The sequence below is a fragment of the Thermobia domestica genome, chromosome 2 (assembly GCF_964235325.1).
Source record: "Thermobia domestica chromosome 2, izTheDome1.hap1.1, whole genome shotgun sequence".
Classification (NCBI taxonomy): Eukaryota; Metazoa; Arthropoda; class Insecta; order Zygentoma; family Lepismatidae; genus Thermobia; species Thermobia domestica.
In genome coordinates, this window is record NC_137455.1 from 145,911,749 (window position 1) to 145,937,895 (window position 26,147).

The 26,147-nt window shown below is 35.4% G+C and overlaps 1 protein-coding gene across 3 annotated transcripts in view; it reads left to right on the forward strand.

Moving 5' to 3' along the window:
- simj (transcriptional repressor p66-beta simjang) overlaps positions 1–25,805 on the forward strand; it is a 59,335-nt gene extending 33,530 nt beyond the window's left edge. For 2 of the 3 annotated variants that reach the window (XM_081746857.1, XM_081746865.1), the window contains exons 6-10: positions 5,099–5,256; positions 6,535–6,597; positions 8,507–8,602; positions 21,840–22,047; positions 23,237–25,805. In XM_081746857.1, the coding sequence (XP_081602983.1) occupies positions 5,099–5,256; positions 6,535–6,597; positions 8,507–8,602; positions 21,840–22,047; positions 23,237–23,886 (1,175 nt within the window). In that variant the 3' untranslated portion in view covers positions 23,887–25,805. The remainder of the gene's footprint in view (positions 1–5,098; positions 5,257–6,534; positions 6,598–8,506; positions 8,603–21,839; positions 22,048–23,236) is intronic. The other variant, XM_081746873.1, reaches the window with a different exon arrangement.
- Positions 25,806–26,147: the final 342 nt, after the last annotated feature.

A 26,147-nucleotide genomic window follows, 5' to 3' on the forward strand; every position in this document is an offset into this window, starting at 1 on the left:
GTAACTTTCTGTGTTTTCACATGTGCTAACTCAGGTATTTTGTTTCATAATACACCGTTAAACTTGATCACTGATGCACAATATCTGTCATCTTGCTTCTACCCTTCTGACTTCAACGGGTTTTTCATAAGTTACGTCGTAGTTTTGACTAAAAGGAAGGTAACTGGACAAAGAAATGTTTTGGAGACACTCGAATTAGCAGTGAAACAGTTAGCAAATCGCGTGAAGCAAATGGTTAATCATTGGTTTGTTTGTAGTTACGACATTTTCCATGTTTCCTACTTAAAGGTTCTAGATTAAAAATATAAAATAATGTATCACATTTGCGACTTAAAGTTACCGCAATTTTCTGTATTGTAGCTATTTTGTTTGTCTGCAGTTAAATTATCATAGCATACTGCAGTATTGTAGTTTAGTTTCCAATTTTATTGTGATAGAAATACAGGGAAAAAGAGCCAGATCTAAAGGGAATTCGTAAGGATCTAGGGTCATATTTTGTGACTTAATCTCTGGAAGGCAGTTTCAGTTTTTGTGACCAGAACTGTACCAGCTCCTAGAACAGTCTCTGGTTTTGAAATTTCCCGTTTTTAGAGGGGGAAGGAGAATTTTCTGCATTTTTCGCCACATTGAAGGCACGATATCTTGCAACAATAGAACGAGCAGAACTTGTTTGTAATTAATAGAAAACATGTTCTGAAAACAATATTTACCTTAGAATTAGATTTTTAATGGAAAGATTTTACACTAAATGCCATTTCAAGAATACGAAATCCAAAGCCAGTCTTAAGGATTGTAATGTAATCTTGTGAGTTGGAGGTGTGTATAGTGTACTTATTTGAACTTACTTTCTTTCTTAACGTGAATCCTTTCATACATATAAAGAAATTGCGTTCTTAACGCAGACACAACTTCGTTGTAATTCATGCCTTTCTTCGTACGAATACAACGTAACTACGTGCATCATTTCATCTCTCGCCATTTCAATTTCTGTACACCTGATTCCTCAAATTTAGTAGTATTTCTTGTCACAACAATTTACCGCGCGTTAGTTACCGATACTTCTTATTAATTTGGACATGGGTGTTTTCATAAGATCATGTGGAATGATAGGTAATGGTTCTTGGTTAAATATAGGTTATACATTACGAAGTTTTCTGCATATTTTATATTAGAAGTTACATGTATTCCTATTCTATCAAAACGAACAATAATCACAATTTTCTTTATTGCTTATACAATACAATCAGAGCTAATATTGAGATTTTGTTTTAGAGTGTTCCATGAATAGAAAGCATACACACAAAAATATGTAACATAATTTTGTTTCATTTGGACATAAAAATACCGTCTCACGTTTCACAAGTGGCCCATTTCATTTCAAATCGTACACGTGATAGTCAAATGTGTACCATGACCAAAATACAGAAACAAAATAGTTTTGGTCTCTAATGATTTGCAACAGTGTTGCAACCTCTTAAAATATCACCACAGATAGTTACTTTTGCAGCAAAGTGAGGAATTGGCGTTTTGAAGGTATTATTAAGAAAGAACAAAAAGTGATAGAAATCTTTTTTGTTGTTTATTTTATACTATGTTTTCAACTCTTCCATACCGTACAAAACAGAGACATTAGAGGTGTAACATAAACTGTAACAAAATTGTTGAACTTCGAAAAAACTTCGTTGGACTATTTTCAAAAATGAATATATATATATATATATATATATATATAATTTTCATAAAAGTTACCCAAAGCATGCACACGACATTGTTCTCCAATCCTGTAAAGACAGGCCTGGTATTATTTTTCTGCGAAGAGAGAGGAATTTTTGTATTGCACCTTACACAAGGTATGAAATAATAGTAAAGTAGTGAACAAAGTGTGGGATTGGAAACACTTCTTTTGATCTAAATTCCACATACAAGGTGTTATATCACCATAGTAACAATGTAAATATTTTGACCAAGAAAGGTTCAGTAATTACTAAGGCTTATTTTATGTAAGCACTCACCAGTGTATCACAGCTGTGCAAAAACGTCTTCTATAAGCTTTAGTTGGGTTGCTGGAAATTTAAGGGGACGAGTCAGAGCGTCGTGGGAATAGGGGAATCCATCTTGAGCAATACACTTCTTACGGGAATTATACAGACATTTTGCACTGAAGGCAGTTTGAAACCTGTTGCAATACTATGTGAAGTCATGAGAGAGATCGTAACATGTTCCAGTGATACATGCGTTGTTTGTCCCAACCACCACCATAGGCATAAATAGCACCCCCGCAGCGCGGGAGGATGCTCGAGCTCCAGGGGCGCAAAATATATAGAAAGTAGGAGTGCATAACTAAGCTTTGCGGGGTGGGGTGAGGGTGAAGCTTCAAGTTACGCCACTACTCACCACTGATTGTCTAATACACACGATACAAAATCACTTACACACAATCACCGTATATCGAGGTTTGGTTACGAAACTAAAAATAAGAGGTTTCTTTGTATGAGCGGCAGTTCTGGCTATGAAAGTTCATGTGATGCAATTCTAAAGTGACTGAACTGAATTCCAGTCACCGGTTTCAAATTCACCTACTCTTTCCTTTTAATTGAACGATATTCTTCGACAGTACACTTGTCTAAAAACAGAAATATTGTATTCTTCATAAATGTAGAGGCAGTTTCAACGAATCTTCTTGCATCTCTAATTGCATCAATAGGCTATGTTGCAGTTGCAGTTGCAGATTAAATTTAATTGCACAGTGTTTTACTAAACCGCCTACACCATCACAGGAGCATTTTCCATGTCCAGTAGCTAAAAATAGCCATCTCCTTGTAACGTTGTCATTCATGCGTTGTAGCTCAAATAACTGAAATCTGTTTTTGAAATCGGAGGCTGCAATCTCAGATAAAAATACCTGGGTAGAAAACGCGTGTCCATCACATAGTGCAGATATTTCACCCATGATCAACTGGAATGCGGACTATCATGAGCCAAGTCATCACTGACTACTGCAAAGCTGTGTGTGATACCATGAAAGTATCCAACACATGTGAAAATTGAAATTTGGGTCAGTAGTAGAGCGTTCATTTCTGGTGCATGGGGTCCCTGGTTCGATCCCGGCTCGCGCCAAGTGAACTTTGTGGTGGAAAACACCGTGTGTGGGGTCTTCCTCGGGTTCTCCCGTTTCTTCCCACTTTCTTCATTCCAGCGTTTTACTCATTTTTCATCGTCACCGTCTCCTTTAGCTTAGGGATGTAAAAATCAAAAATTTCATTTCATTTTTGAGATTTGGGATGTTTGCTAATGATAACTTTGGATCTCTTCCTGCAACACAACCATCCAGTTCTCTGCAAAATCAAAGTGCAAGACCAAAGTATCACTTGTTGATGCACTTGATCTTTTCTCAGCAGCAATAGCCTCTTTTGAATGCGGCTAATGTGAGCATGATAGACCCCTTTCCCGATCCAATTGTTTGCCAGTCACGTATTTTTAACACTAGATTTTATCGAACCTGTTTTCAGTCAATATATTTACTTACATTGTTACTATGGTGATATAACACCTTGTATGTGGAATTTAGATCAAAAGAAGTGTTGCCAATCCCACACTTTGTTCACTACTTTACTATTATTTCACACCTTGTGTAAGGTGCAATATAAAAATTCCTCTCTCTTCGCAGAAAAATAATACCAGGCCTGTCTTTACAGGATTGGAGAACAATGTCGTGTGCATGCTTTGGGTAACTTTTATGAAAATTATTTTTATATATTTATATATATATATATATATATATATATATATATATATATATATATATATATATATATATATATATTCATTTTTGAAAATAGTCCAATTTTGAAATTTTCACTTTTCATGCTAAATTCTCACTTGTGATGTACAGATAGGTAGGAAATAATATTTTTACTGTAATGTCATGTTTCCATAGCATTTATTCCTAGCATAAAGCAAATCATATGTGTTTTCATTTAGGCACATGAAATATCCGAAATATGTGCAAAACGAAGTTTTTTCGAAGTTCAACAATTTTGTTACAGTTTATGTTACACCTCTAATGTCTCTGTTTTGTACGGTATGGAAGAGTTGAAAACATGGTATAAAATAAACAACAAAGAGGGTTTCGAGCACTTTTTGTTCTTTCTTAATAATACCTTCAAAACGCCAATTCCTCTCTTTGCTGCAAAAGTAACTATCTGTGGTGATTTTTTAAGAGGTTGCAATACTGTAGCAAATCATCAGAGGCCGAAACTATTTTGTTTCTGTATTCTGGCCATGTCCATCTTTAATATATATTGTTTTCATAATTTAAAATAGTCGATAGGCACCCGTTGTATGATTTGAAATAAAACAGCCCAAGTAATAATTTTAGAGTTCTCCAGTTACGGGATTTGATGTGACAGCAATAAATGATAAGTGAATCACTACCAGACATACAGGATACAGGTGGATACAGTTGAATTTTTTTATTACTATTTGTTTAATAAATTTTAACGTACATTTAACCAAAAAAAAAAAAAAGGTGCTGCCCTCTTTTTATACGTTCCGATGAAGACGGTAAAATCTTGATATCAAAGTTATAGCAAGAAATATTGGTAACCGAACTCATGAGAAACTGTTTTTATACTTTTAACGATATGCTTATTGCGTAATATCACAAATTAATATTTCACCCACTGCACTAAAGTTCTTCCTTTCAGTGGTATCTATATCTCGAGCTCTCATTCGTGGAACCAATGTAATCATTGAGTTCTTTATATTTGCCGTGTGAGAAGCTACTTCTAACGGAAGTGACATTGTAGGTTCTATTCATGTTATTTTGATACAATCAACACATGTTTTTGAGGCATGCCTATTTCCAGTTTGTGAATGTTTGTCTTTCTAGTCAGTCAGTTTACGGGAAGGAAGAGATGCCATAAAACAACCTTAGAATCTGGTATTTTACGAGACGTCAGAAAAGATTATGATAGCTTTAGAAACAACGGTATATATATATATATATATATATATATATATAATAAAACACAATCGGCACTTATTTTTAGTGGATATTCCTATTTATTTATTTATTTATTTATTTATTTATTTACAGGCGGGCCTGGTGGTTTTCTAGGAGGTGGTGGTCGTCCACCAGTTACAACACCACCCAATGTTGTAATGGGTTATAATATGGGTTCTCAGGAAAGGATAGAACGAACGCCAAAGGAGTCTCATCCCTCGCCATCTACTCCCACAATGCCTCCACAGCAGGTAATTTTGAAAATATAGCAGAATTTTGGTGAGATATGTTTCAATGAATTTACACTCTTACAGTTGCAGTTTTGCAGTATTTCTAATATTGCTTAGATGTTAAATGAATCACTTTATGTTTAAGATGAAATTTATTATTACTATTGTACGTTTGTATGTATTTAAGACCAATGTACGTTAGTTACGTTTAATCAGTTAGTAGTAGGTGGTAATTTATCAGTTCCACTGACATTAAATGTATTTGAATGAAAAATCTTTGTTACCAGTGATGAGTTCTCGTACTATAGTATACACAGAATATGAGAAAATATTTAAATTGCTGCAGTTTTAATATCAATGGTGGTGTTATTCTACACTTATTGAAGCTGTTTATGGTGTTAATTTTGAGCTCCTTGGTTAAATTATAATAAAGTATTACTCAACTTTTATTTATTTATTTCAAATAGTTATTCAACGAATGTACCATAAATGTTTAATGTACTACAGCCCATTGCCTCTGCTGATTAATGTATTTTTACTATCGTATCTATGAAGACACATTAGAATGAGTTGAACTTAACTTTTTTTTTTTTTTTTTTAAAGAAAGAAATAGAATTTCTAGTGTATATAGTTTTTCTGTCTTTCGAAAGGCGTCAAAGAAAACGTTAATATTGTGTGGAAATTGTGGAATAATAAATAAATTCGGAAACAAGGTTTTCCAGCGCAACTTTGTTAAAATGTTTAGGGTTTCTGAGACGTTCGTTATTGTTATCCAGTTGTTAGTAGGTCATTTTAAGCATAAACTTCGGTGACACACGGCTTAACAATTAATCATTTAAAAGAAAAAAGAACTTATATAATTTTTAAGAACTTAAAAATTGTGTTCTAAAATGTTAATTTGTTTTTAAGGTTTGGAGTATATTGGGAAATTAAAAAATATAAAGTATGCGTACAGTTCACCTATCGTTGTATCATTAATTTGTACCGCAAGATTTTGTTTCCTAATTTTACTCCATTATTTTACGAATTTGGAAATCTTTAAATATAAATAAAAAAAATCAGATATCTTTCCTTAGTCACCATTCCCTTCTTGTGATTAACGTAACCAATTCGACATGAGTCAAACAAATTATTGCATGTCGTGTTTAGGGTTTTTATTATTTTTTTAAAATATTGGAATTGAAATTTTCTATTAATCCTTCAAATAGTTGTACTTTTGTGTGGGGAATTGGCGTTAATTTTATATTAGTGTTAATATCGTGTGCTACTGTAGTAACAGTTAATTTTTCTATGTGGCAGCTTCTAGGAAACGTGGAAAATAAAAGTACCGTGAGTACTCCAATGCCACAAATACAAGAACAGGTAGGGGACAATTCCTACATTAAGTTACTGGGTATTCTGTTAACCACTGTAGTCAGTTCAGTGTTGGCTATGCCGTACTTCCTTTTTCTGTGTTAAAAATTCTTAATTTTTTGCAATTGTTTTGAAAACAATGAAGTTTCAGTTATTTGACTGTTGTAGTAGCATATGTGTATTTTATTAGTAGTAGACTGAGGCTTTGGCATTTTAATTGGTGTATTTTGCGCAGTGTTGTTGCCAATGATGTTTTTGATAAGTAGATTCCGTGGTTGAGTTTTTTCAGTTGAGCTTCTAACCATGTATAAAGCATGCGTCTTTTTCCATCTTCTAAATAAGTTTCAGAAATATTAGGAATATACTTTCAGAAAAATAATCACGTTGGTCGGTGGAATATTAGATAAACATAATTGAATGTTGCGTATGTAATTTGCATGCGTTCTATATAATTTCTATATTCGGTTATGAAAATTAACGTACTTGTAGCATTTTAACCTCTTCATAACCCTTAAAATAGCGGATATTCTCAAGTCCATTTGAAAGTAGTTGTGTCATTGATTTTAATAATATTTACGTTTAGTATGATGGCTCATAATTCAGATGGTAGTATGTATGTCTTATATATTCATTGCATGATTATTTCCATGCTTACACTGTATAGGCTAATGCATATTAGCTTCTTTCGGAGTCGTAACGGGAATCATACGCACAAAAAGAAGTTCGTAAAATTTATTTTGAAGCCCACTTAATATATTGACATTATTCTATGTTGTACGTATTTATTATAATGATGCTGAGCTTATGGTCTCATCATATTAATCTTCGTATCCCACTTAGTATTAATATATTAATGTTACAAGAGCTTTAATTACGTAGTTCACATCGTGGGAAACCTATACTTAATACCTAGGTAAGATGTAACTATGCAAAAAGTCGTGTACCTTAATGAGTGAATTCATTTTCTTGTTAGGTAATTTCCTGGAAATTTTGTTCGGTCAGGAAGAACTAGAATATATCGAAGATTGAGGTTATGGAAAATGCATATTAGGTTTTTTTTTTTTTATAGTAGTAAAATATTTATGGTGTGACTGCACGGAAATAGATGATATGATAGCTCTCAGAATAACGAATTCGAGCGTACATCTCATTTTTTCTCTACGGGCACGGTAGCTTAGTGGTGGAGCGCTTACCTCCGATGCTTGAGGTCCCTGTTCGATCCCCGGCTAATGCGATGGATAACATTCTGTCCGTGAGTTTATCCGGTGTACTCCCATTCCCTCCCACATCCTCATTCCACCGATTCTTCCATCAACATTCACTTGCCTAAATCATCCGTCTTCTTAGCCTAAAGGCACAATCCTGGACGTTAAACTTCATTTCATTTAGAATTTTTCCCATTCATTTATTATTCTAAATCGTTTATTTCAACATTACATTCATCTATACCATGGTTATTTCATTGTACATAGCTATATTAATTGCTGAGATTATTTTGTTCAAAATTAGCTTTGGTGTCACGTGATTTGCAGAAATTATCAGCAATGTTTGAGTATGTTATGTAAATTCTGTATCGTTTTCTTCAAACCTCTTTTGTGATAGTTTCATACATCATCCCCATGTAACATGAGTTTAATTGTCTTATATAGTTTTATTCTTTTATAATAAAACTATGTAAGTATGAAAGAGAAGGCACAAAGCGATACTCGAATGGTAAAATTAGGATAAGGGAAGTATTCTTGACAGTGATTCTTCAGGTCAAGATGAATTCATATTATAGAGAGATTCGGTGACCTAAAGCGCAAGAGACTCAACAACTTTATTTTGATCATGTGAAAATGACATCACACTTTTTGTATGCATATTAATAATGCGTGGTGTCGGTAGAATTCTTAAAGAGAAATTACTTTTATTACAGGAGCGGCCGAGGGTAGAAGAAAATCAGACACCAGCTCAGAGGCAAGCAGCAGCGAAATTAGCGTTGCGAAAACAGCTCGAGAAAACGTTACTACAGGTAAAAGATCTCTTACAAGGAATTATAGATCACGTATACTTTGTACCAAGTACCAATTTTTTAACACATATTTTAAAAAATAAAAACATCTTACGTTATTTGCCAATGTCATAGGGTAATTCTATTTTAATTCAACAAATTATCTTCCATCTGCATTTTTTATTTTAATAAAAGATTTTATATGATTTCTTGAGATTGGAAATAAGTGTGCGAGAAAAATTTATCCCTTAAGGAATAGGCGATTTTCTAAGGTAGGGTTAATGAAAATGTCGAGCTGTTAGCAATGAACTGTAACACCTTCACTATATAAACTACGAAAATAAGGTAATAGCGTGAAAAGTTAAAACAGTGTACTGTTGATTGTTGTAATAAATGAGTAAATATTGAATCTTTATATATATATATATATACAGGGTGGTTCAGTAATGTTGGACAGCCCTCAATAAATCGAAAACCAGAAGAGATATTAGCAAGAGTGTGGTGGATCCAGATACTTGTGGAAGGGGGACGTCTTTTGAGGTACCACACAATGTTACCAGGTCAACAGTGTTGCCAGCTCAGTACAAAGTTGTATTTTTTTAAATGGAACATATAGAAGTTTATGCCATCAAAAGAATTAGTACAGAATGTGAATACCAACAAGCGAAACCGCACCTGTCAGTGTTGCCAAATAAGGAAGTTATAAAGCTTCAAAGATCAAGAAATTAAAGTGTCCGTAGAGCAAAACTAGCAAAAAGGCAAGAAAAATAATACTACGGAATGAAAAGGAGTAACCGAAAGAGTAAACCAAAGAACGCACAGCATCCAGTGAGTAACAGGGTTGCCACAGTAAAGGGGGGGAAAAATTGAAAATTTTGCAGTTGCTATAGGAGGAAAAGTGCCCATATGACATAATGCTGGAAACACCATAGAAAGTCTATGTAAGATTCAGGAATCCTAATAGCGTTTGTTCGAAAGAGATATCTCTAACCGTTTTCGAGATACACCAAAGGTGTGCGGAGTTTGCAACACTGCATAATAATTCCCTCGCCCTCCAAACTACAGGAACGAGTAATGAAAATGATACGCCCAACAAAATGTAAGAACTACACGTGTCTAATCGTCAAATCAATTATGCAGTGTTGCAAACCCCGCACACCTTTGGTGTATCTCGAAAACGGTTAGAGATATCGCTTTCGAACAAACGCTATTAGGATTCCTGAATCTTACATAGACTTTCTATGGTGTTTCCAGCATTATGTCATATGGGCACTTTTCCTCCTATAGCAACTGCAAAATTTTCAATTTTTCCCCCCTTTACTGTGGCAACCCTGTTACTCACTGGATGCTGTGCGTTCTTTGGTTTACTCTTTCGGTTACTCCTTTTCATTCCGTAGTATTATTTTTCTTGCCTTTTTGCTAGTTTTGCTCTACGGACACTTTAATTTCTTGATCTTTGAAGCTTTATAACTTCCTTATTTGGCAACACTGACAGGTGCGGTTTCGCTTGTTGGTATTCACATTCTGTACTAATTCTTTTGATGGCATAAACTTCTATATGTTCCATTTAAAAAAATACAACTTTGTACTGAGCTGGCAACACTGTTGACCTGGTAACATTGTGTGGTACCTCAAAAGACGTCCCCCTTCCACAAGTGTCTGGATCCACCACACTCTTGCTAATATCTCTTCTGGTTTTCGATTTATTCAGGGCTGTCCAACATTACTGAACCACCCTGTATATATATATATATATATATATATATATATATATATATATATATATATATATATATATATATATATAATGTCTGTTGTTCTAAAAATGGCACCCACGGACCACAGAGCACTATTGTACAGGTCAAAATAAAGCGAAAATGTTACATGGTGAAATGCCCTCCGGGGCCTCCTTCAGCCACTACTGGGAATCAAAATTTCACAGTGTGGCAACGTCGCAGATTAACTTGGGGCCATTAGCATTATTCTACGAATACAACAAACAGTTGAATCAATTGCTACAATAATAAGTGATGCTACTGTCAACCAGTATCAACTTTAGCCGCCATCTGGAAAGAATTGATATAAATATTTGATACATTAGTATATCTAATCTATGGTTCTTTATTTTCGACGTTGCCACATAGTGCAATTAGCATCTCCAGACGAGGACTCGAAAGGTATACAAATATATATATTTTTTTGCTTTCTTTTGACTTGTAGAATAATGCTTTGTAATCCTTGGGCACCATTTTTAAAACACCCGATATATATATATATATATAATATACAGGGTAGCCCATTTTAATCTTTCCACGAAAATATCTCGAAAACAGTTGAACATAAATGAATCAAACAGACTCAAATTGGAAATAGCACGGAACACATCAAATGGTGTGGGGGCCCAGGGCCCAAATTTAAATTTTTAAATAGCAACATGGGTCGAGTGATACCTCGTTCGATCTATCTTTAAAAACTAAAAAGCGGTGTGGTAAAAAAAATCGTATCGATGACTTTAAAATGGCCGCTAAGACATGGTGCCTGTATCAGATAAAACGTCCAGTTCCACTAATATGAAAACGATTGAACATAAATTAATCGAACAAAAACTCAAATAGGGAATGCGATGGGGCACATCGAATGATATAGTTGCGGTGCTCAGGGCCGCCCTTCATGGGGGCCCAGGGTCAAACTTTAAATTTTTAAATGGAAAAATGAGTCGAGTGATACCTCGTTCGAGAGATTTTTAAAAGATAAAGAGCCCTGTGGCAAAAGATTATTCATATGGGTCACTGTTTCCAAAATGACCACCAACATACGGTACCTGTATTAGATAAAACGTCCAGTGCCTAAGAATGAAAACAGTTAAAGATAAATGAACAGAACAAAAAATCGAGTAGGAAATCACAGAGTATTTACCATTCTACGGCTCGAGAATGTTGCAACAGAGGAAAAGATAATTAGAGTAAAAGTGTCATAATGCAAAGGAGGAAATCTAATTCCTAGAAAATTGTTGCTCCAACCTTAGTTTTTGCAAACTGAATCTACGGAAGGAAATTATTTTTATGAGAGATAGATGTCTCGGTAATGAGAAAAAGTAGGTAAAATTCGTGTTAAATGGTACCCTCCATTTTTACTGCAGGCAATGATTTGAAGCCAAAATGAATCAACTGAAATGCGAAACAAAATTTTCGATCAATCAGTTTTTTAAGAGCAGTGTGTACAAACGTTAGTTTTGTTCAACGCGTCTTCTTCACGATACTGTTCGATTCTTTTCCTTCTATGTCTTGCTTGGATGTCATGTTCATTTTATTCTGCTCGTTTATCTTCAACTGTTTTTATATTTGTGGTACTGAACGTTTTATCTGATACAGGCACCCTGTCTTGGCGGCCATTTTGAAAACGGCGACCCACATGAACACTCCTTTGTCAAACGTTGTTTAGTGTTTGAAGATCTATCGAACGAGATATCACTCGACCCATAATTATATTTTAAAATTTCGAAGTGGGCCATGCGCCCCCATGAAAGGCGGCCCTGGAGATCACCGCGACATCATTCGACGCGCCCCATGCCATTTTCCTGTTTCACTTTTTGTTCTGTTCATTTATCTCCACCCATTTTCATATTAATATTACTGGATGTTTTACCTGATACAGGCACAATGTCTTGGCGGCCGTCTTGAATACGGTAACAGATACGAAAAATCTTTTTGCACTAGTGCTTAAAGATTATCGAAATAGGCATAACTCGATCCATGTTTCCATTTAAAATTTTAAAGTTGGGCCCTGAGCCCCCATGAAAAGCGGCCCTGAAGGGCTCAAAGATAATACCATTCGATATGCTCCACAGGATTTCCTATTTGAGTTTTTGTTTAGTTCATTTATGTTCAACCGTTTTCGAGATATTTCCATGGAAAGATTAAAATGTGTCACCCTGTGTGTATATATATATTTATATATGGAGATTAAAATAGACCTAAAAACGTATGAAAAAGAAATATTCAGTTTAGTTTTAGTTATTAAATTAGACCTCTGTGATTGTACTTTTAAGTAGTTAAAAGAAAGTTTATACTAATTATCAGTTTTTGTTAAAAATACTTATCCGTGAGTGTTACTTTCAGAAACGAAATAAACTTGTTAATATCTTTTCTCTAAAAAGCATTCAAAAGTGAGAAGTGTTAAGAAGTCAGACGGTACCAAAATAGTGTCTTGGGATGTAGCAGTCTTATTTCTAAGTTTAATTGGCAACACTATACAAAGTTTGGGGTTAAGAAGCGTGTTGGGTTATATGGTTTGTACGTAAATGGAACTTGCGTGTTAAAAGGTTACAATAACTATTCAGGAGTAGCATAACAAGAGAATTACCGAAAAAAAATTGGTAGACATGTCTGAAGAAGAAACGAAAATGTCATTTCAGCAATAGTATCTACCGACGAAGTGTTTTTACTTGTTTGAGAATTCATAGCAAAGAAACAAGATAAATTTCTTGAAATGGAATATCTGTTCAATTGATTTCATAATTTTTATATGATTTTTTGAGTTCCTCCTTGAAGATGAAGTTCAGAAATTCAGTCGTATCATTGGTTATGATTATGATTTGAGTTAGCATCCCTTTCAACAGTGAGGTTGTATGAAATGGATCTTGAGGTTAACATGGGATTTGAGCCACATGAGCTCTCACTGACTCTCCGCGGCAAAGGCTTGTATGCTATCCATATAGCCACAAGAAAGCTTTCATGTTGAAGATCATAATGGTTATAGTGTAAATGCCATTTTAAATTGTAGGAAATAACAGAACAACTATTAAATGTTGAGTGACGGCAAAAAATGATCAGGATCACTTTTCGTAAGTTTGCATAATTTCAGTTTGATAGTTTGAAGTCGTTTATTTTAAGCTCCAAAATTAATACTCGTTTCATCATAAGAATAGACTTTGAAATTAATGACAAACGGTTTGTTAAAAACGTTTGAAATCAAGAAAAATTTCGTTTAAGAAAACAGCTGAACTCTGATTCTCGGAACCCCCCTCTTTATGGGTCATCCACTAATTCAGTTTCACTGCAGGTGGCCCTCGTAGCGTAGTCGCGAAACTGTGTCTTTTCTAAATCATTGTCTTAAAAGAAAGAAAAAAAGAAAAAACAAAACTAATGTCTAACTCGTATCTATATTCTCACCTTTAACTTTACATAAGTTTTGCCGTACCCAATTCCCAGTTAAGACACTTTTTTTTCTTTCTTTCTTACCCAAATCCTAGGTTATTGTTGAAAGTACGTAGCATTCTTAACCAGTAACTCCCAACTCTCAATAACTCACCTTCTACATATGAAATAAAAGATAAGTGATTTCATCGTTCTGAATTGTTGTTACTTCGTCAATATAAGCTGTAGAGCTGTGGTTATTTCTTATTATCTTTAACTGTCCGAAACAGCACTTTAAAGTAATCGTAACATAAGCAAGTTACTATTAAGTAAATTGTAGATAATCTTAGCTAATTAATATTCTTAAATCTTCCTTATAATCATCTTATTTACAAGTCACGTAAATCTTATATTTTATTAATATGTGGTATCATACGTCCGTACAACATCTATTATTTTCTGTCGTAATCCAATATTGTTATTTATTCAACAGATTCACATACTTTTGACTAGTAACAGCTACTTGTATTGGCATGTGTCATATTCCATAACACATTCTTCCATAACTCTACCCACTTCAAAACAAACAAAATAGTCACAACAAACTTTTTTAAAAAAAAAGTAATAATTTGTTTTTCTTTTTTCTTCGGAAGATTTCAATTATTTGCTGCTTTCTGTGGTGTCCATTCTTCCATGTGAGAAAATTTCTCATTTTCTTGTTCAGTCGCTTTTGTATGGGCATGTCACCTGCAATCCCTAAAACTTGGTTCTTCTATCTGATCCTCTCGGTTACAGTTCGAGTTAAACTTACCAACTACTATCGATTCTGAACTTAATGTTGGCCAATCTCGTCGGGTTTCTTCACTCTTCTTCCAGCTTTTTTTTCTTTCCTTTTCCAGCGCCATTGCAGCTATCCGATTTTGCGCATCGGTTTGTTTATGAAGAGAATGTGGTTTGCCTTTAGCACGTACAATTAGGTCACTAAATTGACATTTTGTGAAAGTCTCGACTACCATTAGAGAGTATTTTGCTTAGCTTATTTTTTATGTAATTTCAGAAGAACTTCGGGGTTCTTGATTGGATATTTCTATTTTAATCTTGGACGAAATCTTTTCACCAAAAGCATAATGACCAAGTAGTATCTTTGTTTGCGTCAGGGTAAACATTTCTGTGAACACACCGACAGCTTTTAGACTGGAGACTTTGGAGACTTCCGTAGTCGTTGAGTCATGTTTTTCTTATCCAACGATCGTGACTGAATTTTACGTTTTAAAACAGCAATATCATGTCTTAAAAACGCAGTCTTTTTGTCTCACTGCTGCAGTTCGAACACAATCGACATTTGTAATTTTATGTCTGCCGTATCTTGCTCTTGTTCCTGGCCGAATGGAAGCGTAGACTGTTTGCGTAACGCTGCACCATTGTTGTTGATTCGTTAATTTAAGCTGTAGAGTTGTGGTTATTTTTGATTATCTTCTTTAACCATCCGAAATAGTACAATAGAAGTAATCAGAACATAAGCAAATCACTATTAAGTAAATTGTAAAAATACCTTATTCGAGTAAGTAATCTTAGTTAGTTAGTTCTTACAACCATGAACTGTCATCTTGCCTACAATTCATATAAATTTTACATCTTGTTAATATCTGCTATCATGTGTTCGTACGGTATTTATTATTTCTCTGTCTAATTTTGTTTATTCAGTAAATCAGCAGACTTACGTAACAACTGTAACCTGTATCGGCATGTACACTCATGTCCAAAATGATTGTCGTATATCTATAACTGTCTTCTTGTAAGAATATAATTTGATAATGATTTTGCAGTATACTTTTAATACTGATACTATGTGTATAATCGGGAAATGTATATTTTCATAGGAAAATAATTATAAATACGAAAATTAGAATGAGTAAAACAAAATGTTGCTAAATAGACAAGAAAGTTTTATTTTCGTTTTATTGTTTTTATTTACTGCTCTTTTGACATGAAATTTGCAGGATACATGTCTTTGCCGATTATACATATACTAATATTATAAGAAATACCGGGCGAATTCGTTATCAAATTATATTCCTACAACAACATATTTATAGACATGCGACAATAATTTTAGACATGAGTGTACCGTATCCCATAACATATTCTGTCATAACAAGATTTTGAAGGATTAAGATTACAGTAATTATGGTGTGGACAAGATGTGTTATGGGAAAGGTCATATACACATATTAAGATTATCTAGTCGTTAAGTAGACTGTCAAATGTTTTGATATATCTAATGGAGGTTAAAAATGATTTGATCAAAGTGGATCAGTGTTAAGATGTAAACGTACATTGGAAAATAGGTACAGAACTACAGTCATTATATAGGGTAATGTGCATGTAGTTCTGACGTGAGCTATATAATAAAGTAAGAAGATATATTATTGGTGTTACGCGCGTTCAGAAGTTACGCTTAAATCATCGTAAAGATTAAGATGGTGTTTACAGTTATGTATTACCAGTACTCGTATTAAGACCACGATTACCAAATATTAGGAACCATTAGCAGTCAATTTTGGGATTTTCTATATGAACTTAACAACAATACTTGCATATCTTGTTTTTCATGTTGACTTCGTATCTTATTTTTCTCGTCCATAAACAGATTTCTCATCGCTTCAATGGCAACTACTAAATTCGATATTTTTGATCTCTCTATTTCAACTCGTTTCCGGTACTCCAGTCTTCCATTAGTTTAACAATCTTCTTCGCAAAGTTTGTAAGCTTAGTATCTCTTCTGTGAAGCTTTGCTACAAGTTATTTGCTGCACTCCATTTTCTTATTTACAGTATCACCTTTAAATCTGAAATATGAGTGTCATGTTTCTGAAACTGTTCGGTTATCCACGTACCATCATTTGCCTGTACTTCATCTTAACATCTATTGTCCCGGGTTCGATTGAGTCTCAGTGAGGACACACGATCGGAAAAGTGTAAAAGCATTTTCAGGCCAGCCATCCTGAGTGAGGTTTTCTTGGGTTTTCCTCACTCAAACCAGGCAACTGTCGAGATGGTACCTAACATAGGTCCCAGGCCGCTTCCTTCCTTTCCCAACTCTTTCTTCCTTTTGTTTCTCCCGATAGTGTGATCGCCTAGGGACGTCATCCCGCATACGTGACGGACTAACATGGCCATAGATGCCGAAAACCCAGAAATCCTAATTCGTAATCTGTAACAGCTATTCCTTCCTCGTTCTTTTCCATACTCTTCCTTTTTATTAGCTTCTGTAACCTCACCAAACTCTCGATTTTTTTCCTCGGCTGCATGAATGTTAGTCGTTTTAGATTTTCTTTCTTTACAATTTTTAATGGCCTCATTCCCTTGATCTGTAATGAACTGTAAATTATCATGCCAGAATATTGGAATCCTCATAATCACTTTCAAGTATCATCCTGACTTACAGCTGTTGATTGTGAATCTTAGTCGAGATTTCAGTTTGTGAGCAGAGTAGCTTGGTCATTTCAACCAATAACACACCCAACTTCGCATTGAAACGCTTCTGCTCGACACTGGTTACAAAGCAGTACACATATATGCAAAATAATTTTAACTCCAGCATATATGACAATAATGAGCGAATACGTCACAATTATTAGCAGGGCCATGAGTGACCTAGAGTTAAATCGAGACATTGGGCGCTAAACTTCCTGCTATTCAAAAGGCCGGATACTTAAATAAATTAAAAAAAAAAAAAAAAAAAAAAGTATAGCCGAAAATGCAAATATAACAAATACAGGTAGAATTTTCGCTGTATAATGTTTCTAAGTACGTTTTATTTTTTATCTACTGACATATGAATACAGTTTTAAAATGTTCCCATGTGTAAGCTACATCGTTATTTAAAAATACAAGTTGAACTTGGTTTTTGTATTTTGGGCCATTCGTATGTAAATTAAATTGAATGAATTACTTGGTGAAATTAAATTAAAAGTTTAACGTCCCACGATCATGCCCTGTGGGCTAATGGAGACGGACTATTAATGAAAGTGAATGTAAAATTTAATTTTTGGTGCTCTCCTACCGGAAATCAAACCCGGGACGCACTCACTAGTACGCACTCATTAGCCACTAGATCAGCGCGGAGGGCTTACTTCGTCTTCGACATTATGTAATAATGATAATGAACAAATCTCTATATATTATTTTGTGTTCATGATATGAAAAATGTTCTGAGTGGAGAGTAGTGAATTGAGAGATAATCGCTTATACTGTTTTCTGCTCTTGTAATGCAGTGCTGCCTATCACTTGGTAAGAATTTCGTTGTCTGTTCTTCGGTTGTACGATTTTTTTTTCCAGAACTAAAAAGTATAGTTTACGTCAAAAGTACTGTAACTCTTGCATCTCGAATGCGAGTGTGCGTGTGGAGTTGGTGTTGGAATTCCACTCATACGGAAGTGGTTGTGATAGGAGACCGCGTTTGAAACAGTGTTAAAACAATGCCGACATAAATACGAGGGTGGGCTGGTTGAGCTGCAGGCATGAAAGTGTGAGGCTATTCAACATAGTCCCCTCGAAGGTCAACACACTTGGCACTTCGATGCTGCAACTTCTCCAACCCCTTAATAATAATAATAATAATAATAATAATAATAATAAAACTGTTTCGCAGCTGTTATCACCTCTTCATCACTGTGAAATTTCTGTTCTTTCAATGCTGTTTTAAGTTTTGGAAACAGATAATAATCAGAAGGGGCAAGATCTGGCGAGTAAGGTGGGTGGTCAATGCAATGAAACCCTAGGTCCCTCAGAAAATCCATTGTTCTGCCAGTCTTGTGGACGGGAGCATTGTCCTGCAAGAACAAGACACCTCGTGTCAACTTTCCCCGGCGCTTTTCTTTAATAGCGTCCTTTACCTTAGCCAGCAGACTGCAGTAATACTCTGCAGTTATGGTTTGGCCCTTTGGAAGGTAGTCTGAGAGCAGAACACCATCCTTATCCCAGAATATTGAGGCAAGCACTTTCCCTGCGGACTTCTGTGCTTTGAATTTTTTGGGCCTTGGAGATCCTGAGTGGCGCCACTCGCATGACTGCTGTTTGGTTTCCGGATCAAAATAATGCAACCACGTTTCATCCTGGTAACAAGCCGATTCAAAAAATCGTCCTTGGAGTTCGCAAAATGCCGTAAAATCACCTGCGATGATCTCTCACATTCGCTTTTCTGATCCGCGTTCAAACATCTCGGAATCCATTTCGCAGAAAGCTTGCGCATGTCCAGCTGATCATGGATTATTGACCCAACACGTTCTTTGGATATGTGCACTTTGTCAGCTATCTCCTGAAGTGAAATCCGTCTGTTGCTCAAAATCAGGTCATGAATCTGATCCACTTTTTCCGGAGTTGACACTGACACTGGCCTGCCACACCTGTCACCATCTTCTGTTGAAAATTCACCACGCTTGAAGTTCGCATACCATTTCTTCACAGTGGAGTATGAAGGGCACTGTTCACCCAATGTGTCTAGCATGCAACCATGGATTTCCTTGGGCGACTTCTGTTGCAGGAAGAAGAACTTCATTACACCTCGCAACTTCTCTTTGGTGAATTTGACATCTGACTCCGCCATGGTTCATTCAGTTACCTGTAAAATAAAAACCGTTCATGGTAGAATCGTGAAATTTGGTACTTAAACATATAAAAGATCAACATTTCACATGACATCAATTACATCAGAGTAGTACATTCGGAAAGGGGTCGGGCCGAGAACTTATCAGCCGACCCTCGTATAATAAGATGGCACCAAGCAACACGATTATGCTGACTATTAACGAAAGTTCGCCGCTATAGTATACTTTGAAAACGGAATTAAAGTGTGATCGACAAATGAGAATGACATACGTTTTCTTCAGTATGAGCTGCATTCGTACCTACGAACGATTTTGAACCTGAACGTGAGCGATTCATCCGGTGTCCGATTTTTGAGGACACAGATAGATTACTATACCGGATGCAGGTTGGAGAACGCTTGACAGGGCCAGATGTGAGCCTTGGTGCTGTATTGTGGAGCAGTTTTGGTGTAGTGTACGAGGAATGGTGTCTAGATTTCTTTAGGAGAATGTGGTTCTCCGACTAAAGACACTTATTTCCTTAATTTTGAGCGGCCAGATGTCATCATCCAGTAACTGTTACAAAGTATATTAGACCCTCTATTTCTTCGGAATTTGAGAGGGTTCTGTTACGCAAGATGTCTTCGCATGAATGGAAGTATCAAGAGTACCGGGCGATCAACCGTACCACTTTTGAGAGAATCTCCAGCCATGCTGCAGTAGAACTTCCTGTAGCCGTCCCATTCCTTAAATCTTAACACCATCTGATGCCTGCTTGTGAGGAATGTTGAAGGAGTGTGTTTACCTGTGAAAATCATCCAATAACTGTGCCTGCATTACGCGAACAAATCCTCTCCTGTACTAGAAGTTTGTATCAACCTTTTCTACGATATGCTTGAAGAGTGTATAAACGACATGAATACTGTTTACAGTGAGACTGTACACATTTCAACAACTTTCATTACGCATATCGTAGTAAATCAACATTGTAATAGTGTATATGGTAGTTCCTTTCAGGAACTCACAGATGATAACGAGGTGAGATCTCTCATTTCAGTACTGTATTTTGCCGCATGTTGTATCACGTAGATGCCAACAAACGAACAAAATAGTGAAAGTTCGTTCATCAATAAATCAGATCCTACTAAAAAAAAATATAATTTCGTTATGTAATGCTTTTCCAGACGAAGTTTAAGGACCGATGGCAAAATTTTCAGTAGAATCCTTTGTTTTATAGTGTATTAGCTAAAATACCCAATCTTCGCATGGGTCAGATAAAATATCTATGTAAACAAACTGAACAATAAAAGGAAAAAATATCGGTCAGTTTCTACTACATTTACATATCCCAGTAAACGTACCCTGAGACTCCCTGGTTCGAATTCTGAAAAAAAAAAAAAAAAAAAAAAAAAAAAAAAAAAAACATCCGATGGGGGCTTTTTTGAAGTCAACGCCTGTGGGAATATCACGATTCATCTCAGCGACCGCGAAAAATATCTATTTGACATTAATATCGGTCATTTTGAATTACTTTTACGTCTCAGTAACCCCCTTCCCACAGGTGACCGGCAGTCCGCATACAATGGTAGCTGAATTTGACAGTCATCGCTAATGGAAGTGTTACCGTTGATCTCAGCGACCACGAAAACTATGGATTTGACACTAATATCGATCATTTTGGGTTATTTTTACATGTCTCGGTATCCCCCCTCCCCCCGGCCCGTAAACGAATGGGGTGAATTTGGAAGTTAATGCGATCAGAGTTTCACCATTGATCTCAGCGACCGCTAAAACTGAATTCAGCACTATTATCGGTCATTTTCCACTACTTTTACATGTCCCGGTAAACACCCCCCCTTGCGTTGTTCCATGAAATATGTTTGGTAGATGATTTGCTTGTTTTATTTATTTTCGTTCAAGAATATTTCACATGGTCGCGGTGAGTAAATAGTATTGCCATCGTAAAAAAACAGAATATTTGCAGCGAATTTAACTGAATTTACAGCAGCATTGAAATGCATATAAGATCGCAAATCCTATTCCTTTGTATGTCAATGTTGTAACCATAGTATTTTTTCTTTCTTTTCTTCTGTTTGTGAAGGTGGCGTAGTTTCTATTGGGTCAAGAAAATCGACGTATTTGCTGAACTTTCGATTGAGCTTGAGGTAGTCTTAACGAAAAAGAGACAGAGGTAGCGTTTAGTAGTTCAGACAGTGTGGTAGATCTCAGTGTCAGGTGCATTTATTTGCCAATAACAAACAGCATAATGATAGAAACTGGTATTTTCGTTTCAATGAGTGAATTTTAATGAAGCCACGCGTCCACTTTTGCATGTCCATTAGTAAAGTTCAATTAGTGACAAATTAACAAGACATTATTGATTACAGTTATGTAGTAAAATATTACGTAGTACTTCCTGAAACATGAATTCATTCTTTTTAGCTGTAGTTTTTGTTACTAAATCTGTCTTCATTTAGAACGTGATTCAACTCCATGCAAAAGGTGAGAAGTTACATGACTTTTGTGTTCTCTGTAGATACCTCCACCAAAGCCTCCACCGCCAGAAATGCACTTCATTCCGAACCCTTCGAACACGGAATTTATATATTTGTTGGGTTTGGAACACGTAGTAGACTACATAACAAAGGATATCAAGACTCCTCCACCACCGGATGCCTTCCAGTGTTCACAGTGTGACACAGATTTTACACCAGTGTGGAAATGGGAGAAGAATCCTGCGAAAGGTATGTATTTAGTTACTGTTTTGTTCTTGAGGATTCAGAAATAGCACTGTTTGTTGATATTGCTAGTGATTTTTTTTAAAAAAAAGTTGTATATATATATTTCAATGTTCGGATATGCAAATGGAGTCTGTTCGGTATAAATATTATCCTTGGACAAAAATGAGTTTCTTATTTATCATTGGCACCCAAATTACTTCAATAAATAATACATTCATTTAATACACTATGCAGAGAAGACAAGTTTATAATTATTTGTCCTATTCTGCGACTCTCTTCGGTGGTAAAGTAGTGTAACAATTTCCCTTACCCATATACATTATAGATACTGTGTAATGGAAATTGTTACACTACTTTACCACCTAAGAAGTCACAGATTAGGACAAATAATTATAAATTTGTCGTCTGTGCGTAGTGTAATTAATGAATGTATTTTTAAGCAAGGTAAAAAAAGTTAAGAATCGTTAAAATTACTGTAATTCTTTTTATCCACCTAAAAAAAATTGTTCTCGTTATTCTTAATTTGTTCTAAAGTTTTACGTTTAATATTTTATATATCGCAAATTGCATCATGAAAAGAAAAAAATATTAGTCGTTTTTGCTATGCATATTATATCCATCTATCTTATATTTTGCTTCTCCCAACCTGATTCGCTGCCAGTAGACATGACAATACCAAAATATTGGAATAGAACATTCATATAAACTAGTCCACTGGATTTTACTGCTTTATGTTGTATTTAAATTATTTAACTATTTTAAAAGCAAATTTATGGCCCCATGGCGGCTGTTTTTATAGATGTATACTTTGTTAACGGAATGTTGTTCAGAAGAAATGAATTATTAATAACAACAAGTAAAAACTATCTGGAGCTTCCTTTTAAAAATATGGAATACCAATTTATTTCTAATATTTTAAAATGGTAAATATATTTTAATGGGTTGGCTTCTATTTTAAAAATTAACAGACCATGTTTCTACTACAAATTGTTTTAAATTTTCACTTTTTTGCGTGTTATTTTAATAAAGGTGTTGTGTTTGGTGGAAAGTAATCTACTTTTAAGTGGAATCTTACATTATCAGAATAATAAAATATGAATTGTGTGTGTGCAAATAATCGTGATAATTGTTTACAATTGTTGTTTTTCTTTTTGTTTGATTACACTTCCTTTACATAATTTTGATGTTACAGGGAAGGAGCCTAAGGTGATATGTGAACAGTGTGTAACTACGAATGTGAAAAAGGCACTTAAAGCAGAACATACTAATCGACTTAAAACAGCATTTGTGAAAGCTCTACAACAAGAACAAGAAATCGAACAGCGAATGGCACAAGTTTCAAACTCAGTGTCCCCACAGCCGGAGCCGATACCCAAACCAGCAACTCCAACTACAGTCCAACATCATGCACCCACGCCGCCAGCTCCCGTCGTCCCTCCACCACCACCCACACCAACACCGGTGCCCCCTCCACCTCCTACGCCTCCCACGCCTCGAGAACATCCGTTGGCGGCCGCGGCAGCAGCTGCAGCTCAGCTTCCAAAACTCTCCGAATCGAAATTCTCTGCTCATCCAGCAGGAGCCTTACAAGCGGCTCACCAGCAGCTGCTGCGTCTGCCCCAACATCAACCTCTTCCTGCACATATGCTCCCATTTTCTCCTCTCTTCTATCCGTATCAGTTGGCCATGGCCCAGGCCGCGGGGGGTAAGGGACCTGTAGCTGCAGCAGCAGCGAATCTGGTGGAACTCCAGCGCCAGGCAGCAGACTTACAGCGGCAATATCTTCTGGACATGATCCCCTCCCGATCCCTTCCTCAGGGTAGTATGAACTGGAAAACATGATGTTTTCCCCCACCTAGGCAACATCAACGGAGAAGGCGTGGCGGTCGAGAAGACATGGATAGTGATGTTGACTTAGGATTTGTGCAGCTTTCACATTTTCCCCCTGCATGGGATTTAAATTAATTAGACTCAGTCTTGAATTGACAAACAACTATCGAGATCTCAGTTACTGATACCATATACATGGTATCGATCAATGCTCTGGTAATGAAATCAGTGTGAGGAAGTACATTACAGTTCATTAATTATGGCACTAGCCATATAAACAACGTGTAATGTATTAAGAGCTTAGAATGAGAAGGATTTTTAATGTAATAGATTATGAATTGTGGGTAACAGTCGGATTTTTCATTCTTCATCCCATACAATAAAGTAAGTCAAGCTTACACTGATTTATTTTCACAAGAGTGTAACGATGAAGAGCACGTATCTTTACTTGTTAAATACACTTGTTATCAATCACACACAAGCGAGAAACGGGAGGCAAGGCAGTATTATTGGTAATAATGAGTGTAAAGTGACAGAAGGAAAAGGAAATAAAACTCTTCAGTAGACGAAGGATGCAGTACAAATGTGAGGTTTGTGAATATATGTATACATATGTATAAAAGTATTGTGATAATTGGGCATAAAAAAATCTTTTATTGAATATGTGGATAACGCTACATTTCTGGCATTTTTTAAGTGGACTTCAGTGTAATATTAACACAAATAAATGCAACAATAAGGTTAAAAAATGTAAGACTGTTACGAAACAGTTCTTTTGAATTGTAAACTCAAGTTGGTATGCTTTTCCAATTGTAAAGAACGGAAATAGTTTACGTTGGCTGTGTGTCGTTGTACAAACTAAACTCTTCATCACACCCATTATATTGACTCCTCTCAATTTGGTATTTGATGGATTGATGTATTCGTAAAAAAAACACTGTTAACGAAAACCTATGTAGTACTATAAATGTAGACACATTGAAAGTTACAGGGAAGAACAATATAGGGCAAGACAGGGATAAATTCCAGGGATTATCTATCTATCATGTTTAAAATATAAATTTTTGGCTTTTTTTTTTCATGGAAGAGAGAGAGAGAGAGGAAGTATGTAAACAAAGTAAAATGCCTGCTGAATAAGTGAAATAAGACGTGTGTTGATAACTGCGATTATTTTAAATGCATTTACTTTTGCTCATTTACATTGCAAAGCAGTGTTTTTTCCAGATTTATGCTTGCCATTTCCCAGCGTTTGAGGAAGGCATGTTTGTTGTATAGCTATTTTATGAGAAACAAACTCCATTGTTGGTGAACATTTTTTAATCTCCACAGTTGTTTTTGGAGATAAATCACTCTGGGCTGTGTCTCAGTGGATCTGTGCTGCAATAAATGCTGTTAGTTTAGAGAAAAATAATGTTGATTGATATATTGTGTGTGTGTGTGTGCATGAACATAGATCATCATTATTGATTGTTCAGGCTTTTTATTTCGCGATAAACAAAATCTGAGTAAGCAGGCAGAAGGATTTGAAAGGTATTATTTATATTGAGTATTTTGTCTCATGATTGTAGAGTGCATTTTCATATATAAAGTACATTGTAACATTAAATTGGAGTACCTGTTTTATTTCAGCTAGGTCAGTTGAAACATTACTAAATCTTTTTCAATATGTCAATTTTTATTAAAATCAAGTGCTACGGAAGTATTTTTTTTTTTTCGTTTGTGTGTATAGTTTTTTTTTCTTTCTTGTCTCCTGGATTGGTTTAGACTAAGGTTGTATATATTAAGAGATGAAAAGAATTTTTTTTTTTTAAACTATTGAGAAGTCAACGTTACAATAGTGATACATTAGGCTCTTGGCTACCAATTCTGTTTCCACTTCAAAACATGTATGAGAAGATTTGTAGAGAATTAAAAATTGTCAATTTTTTCTATATGCGTCTATTTATTTTTCTATAGAAACTAACCTTCTTTAGTGTAACGTAATTTTAGGTATTCGAAAAAGTTGACCTGTAACGAAAGTGAATTTACCATCTATTCCGAATCAATGAAGTAAAAGTATGTGGAAACGTAAATCTTCCACAATCTGGAAATCATTTACAAATCATATATATAACTTAATCCCTTATAGCTCACGAGATCGAAGGACAGTGAATTTTATTTTTGATTGGTGAAACTTCAAAGAAATGTTGGGAAATAAATCAACAAAGAGGGTTAAACAGGTCAGTCGACTCATTCTCCGTCAAATGTAGTTCCTTTCATCTTCAAATTGCAAG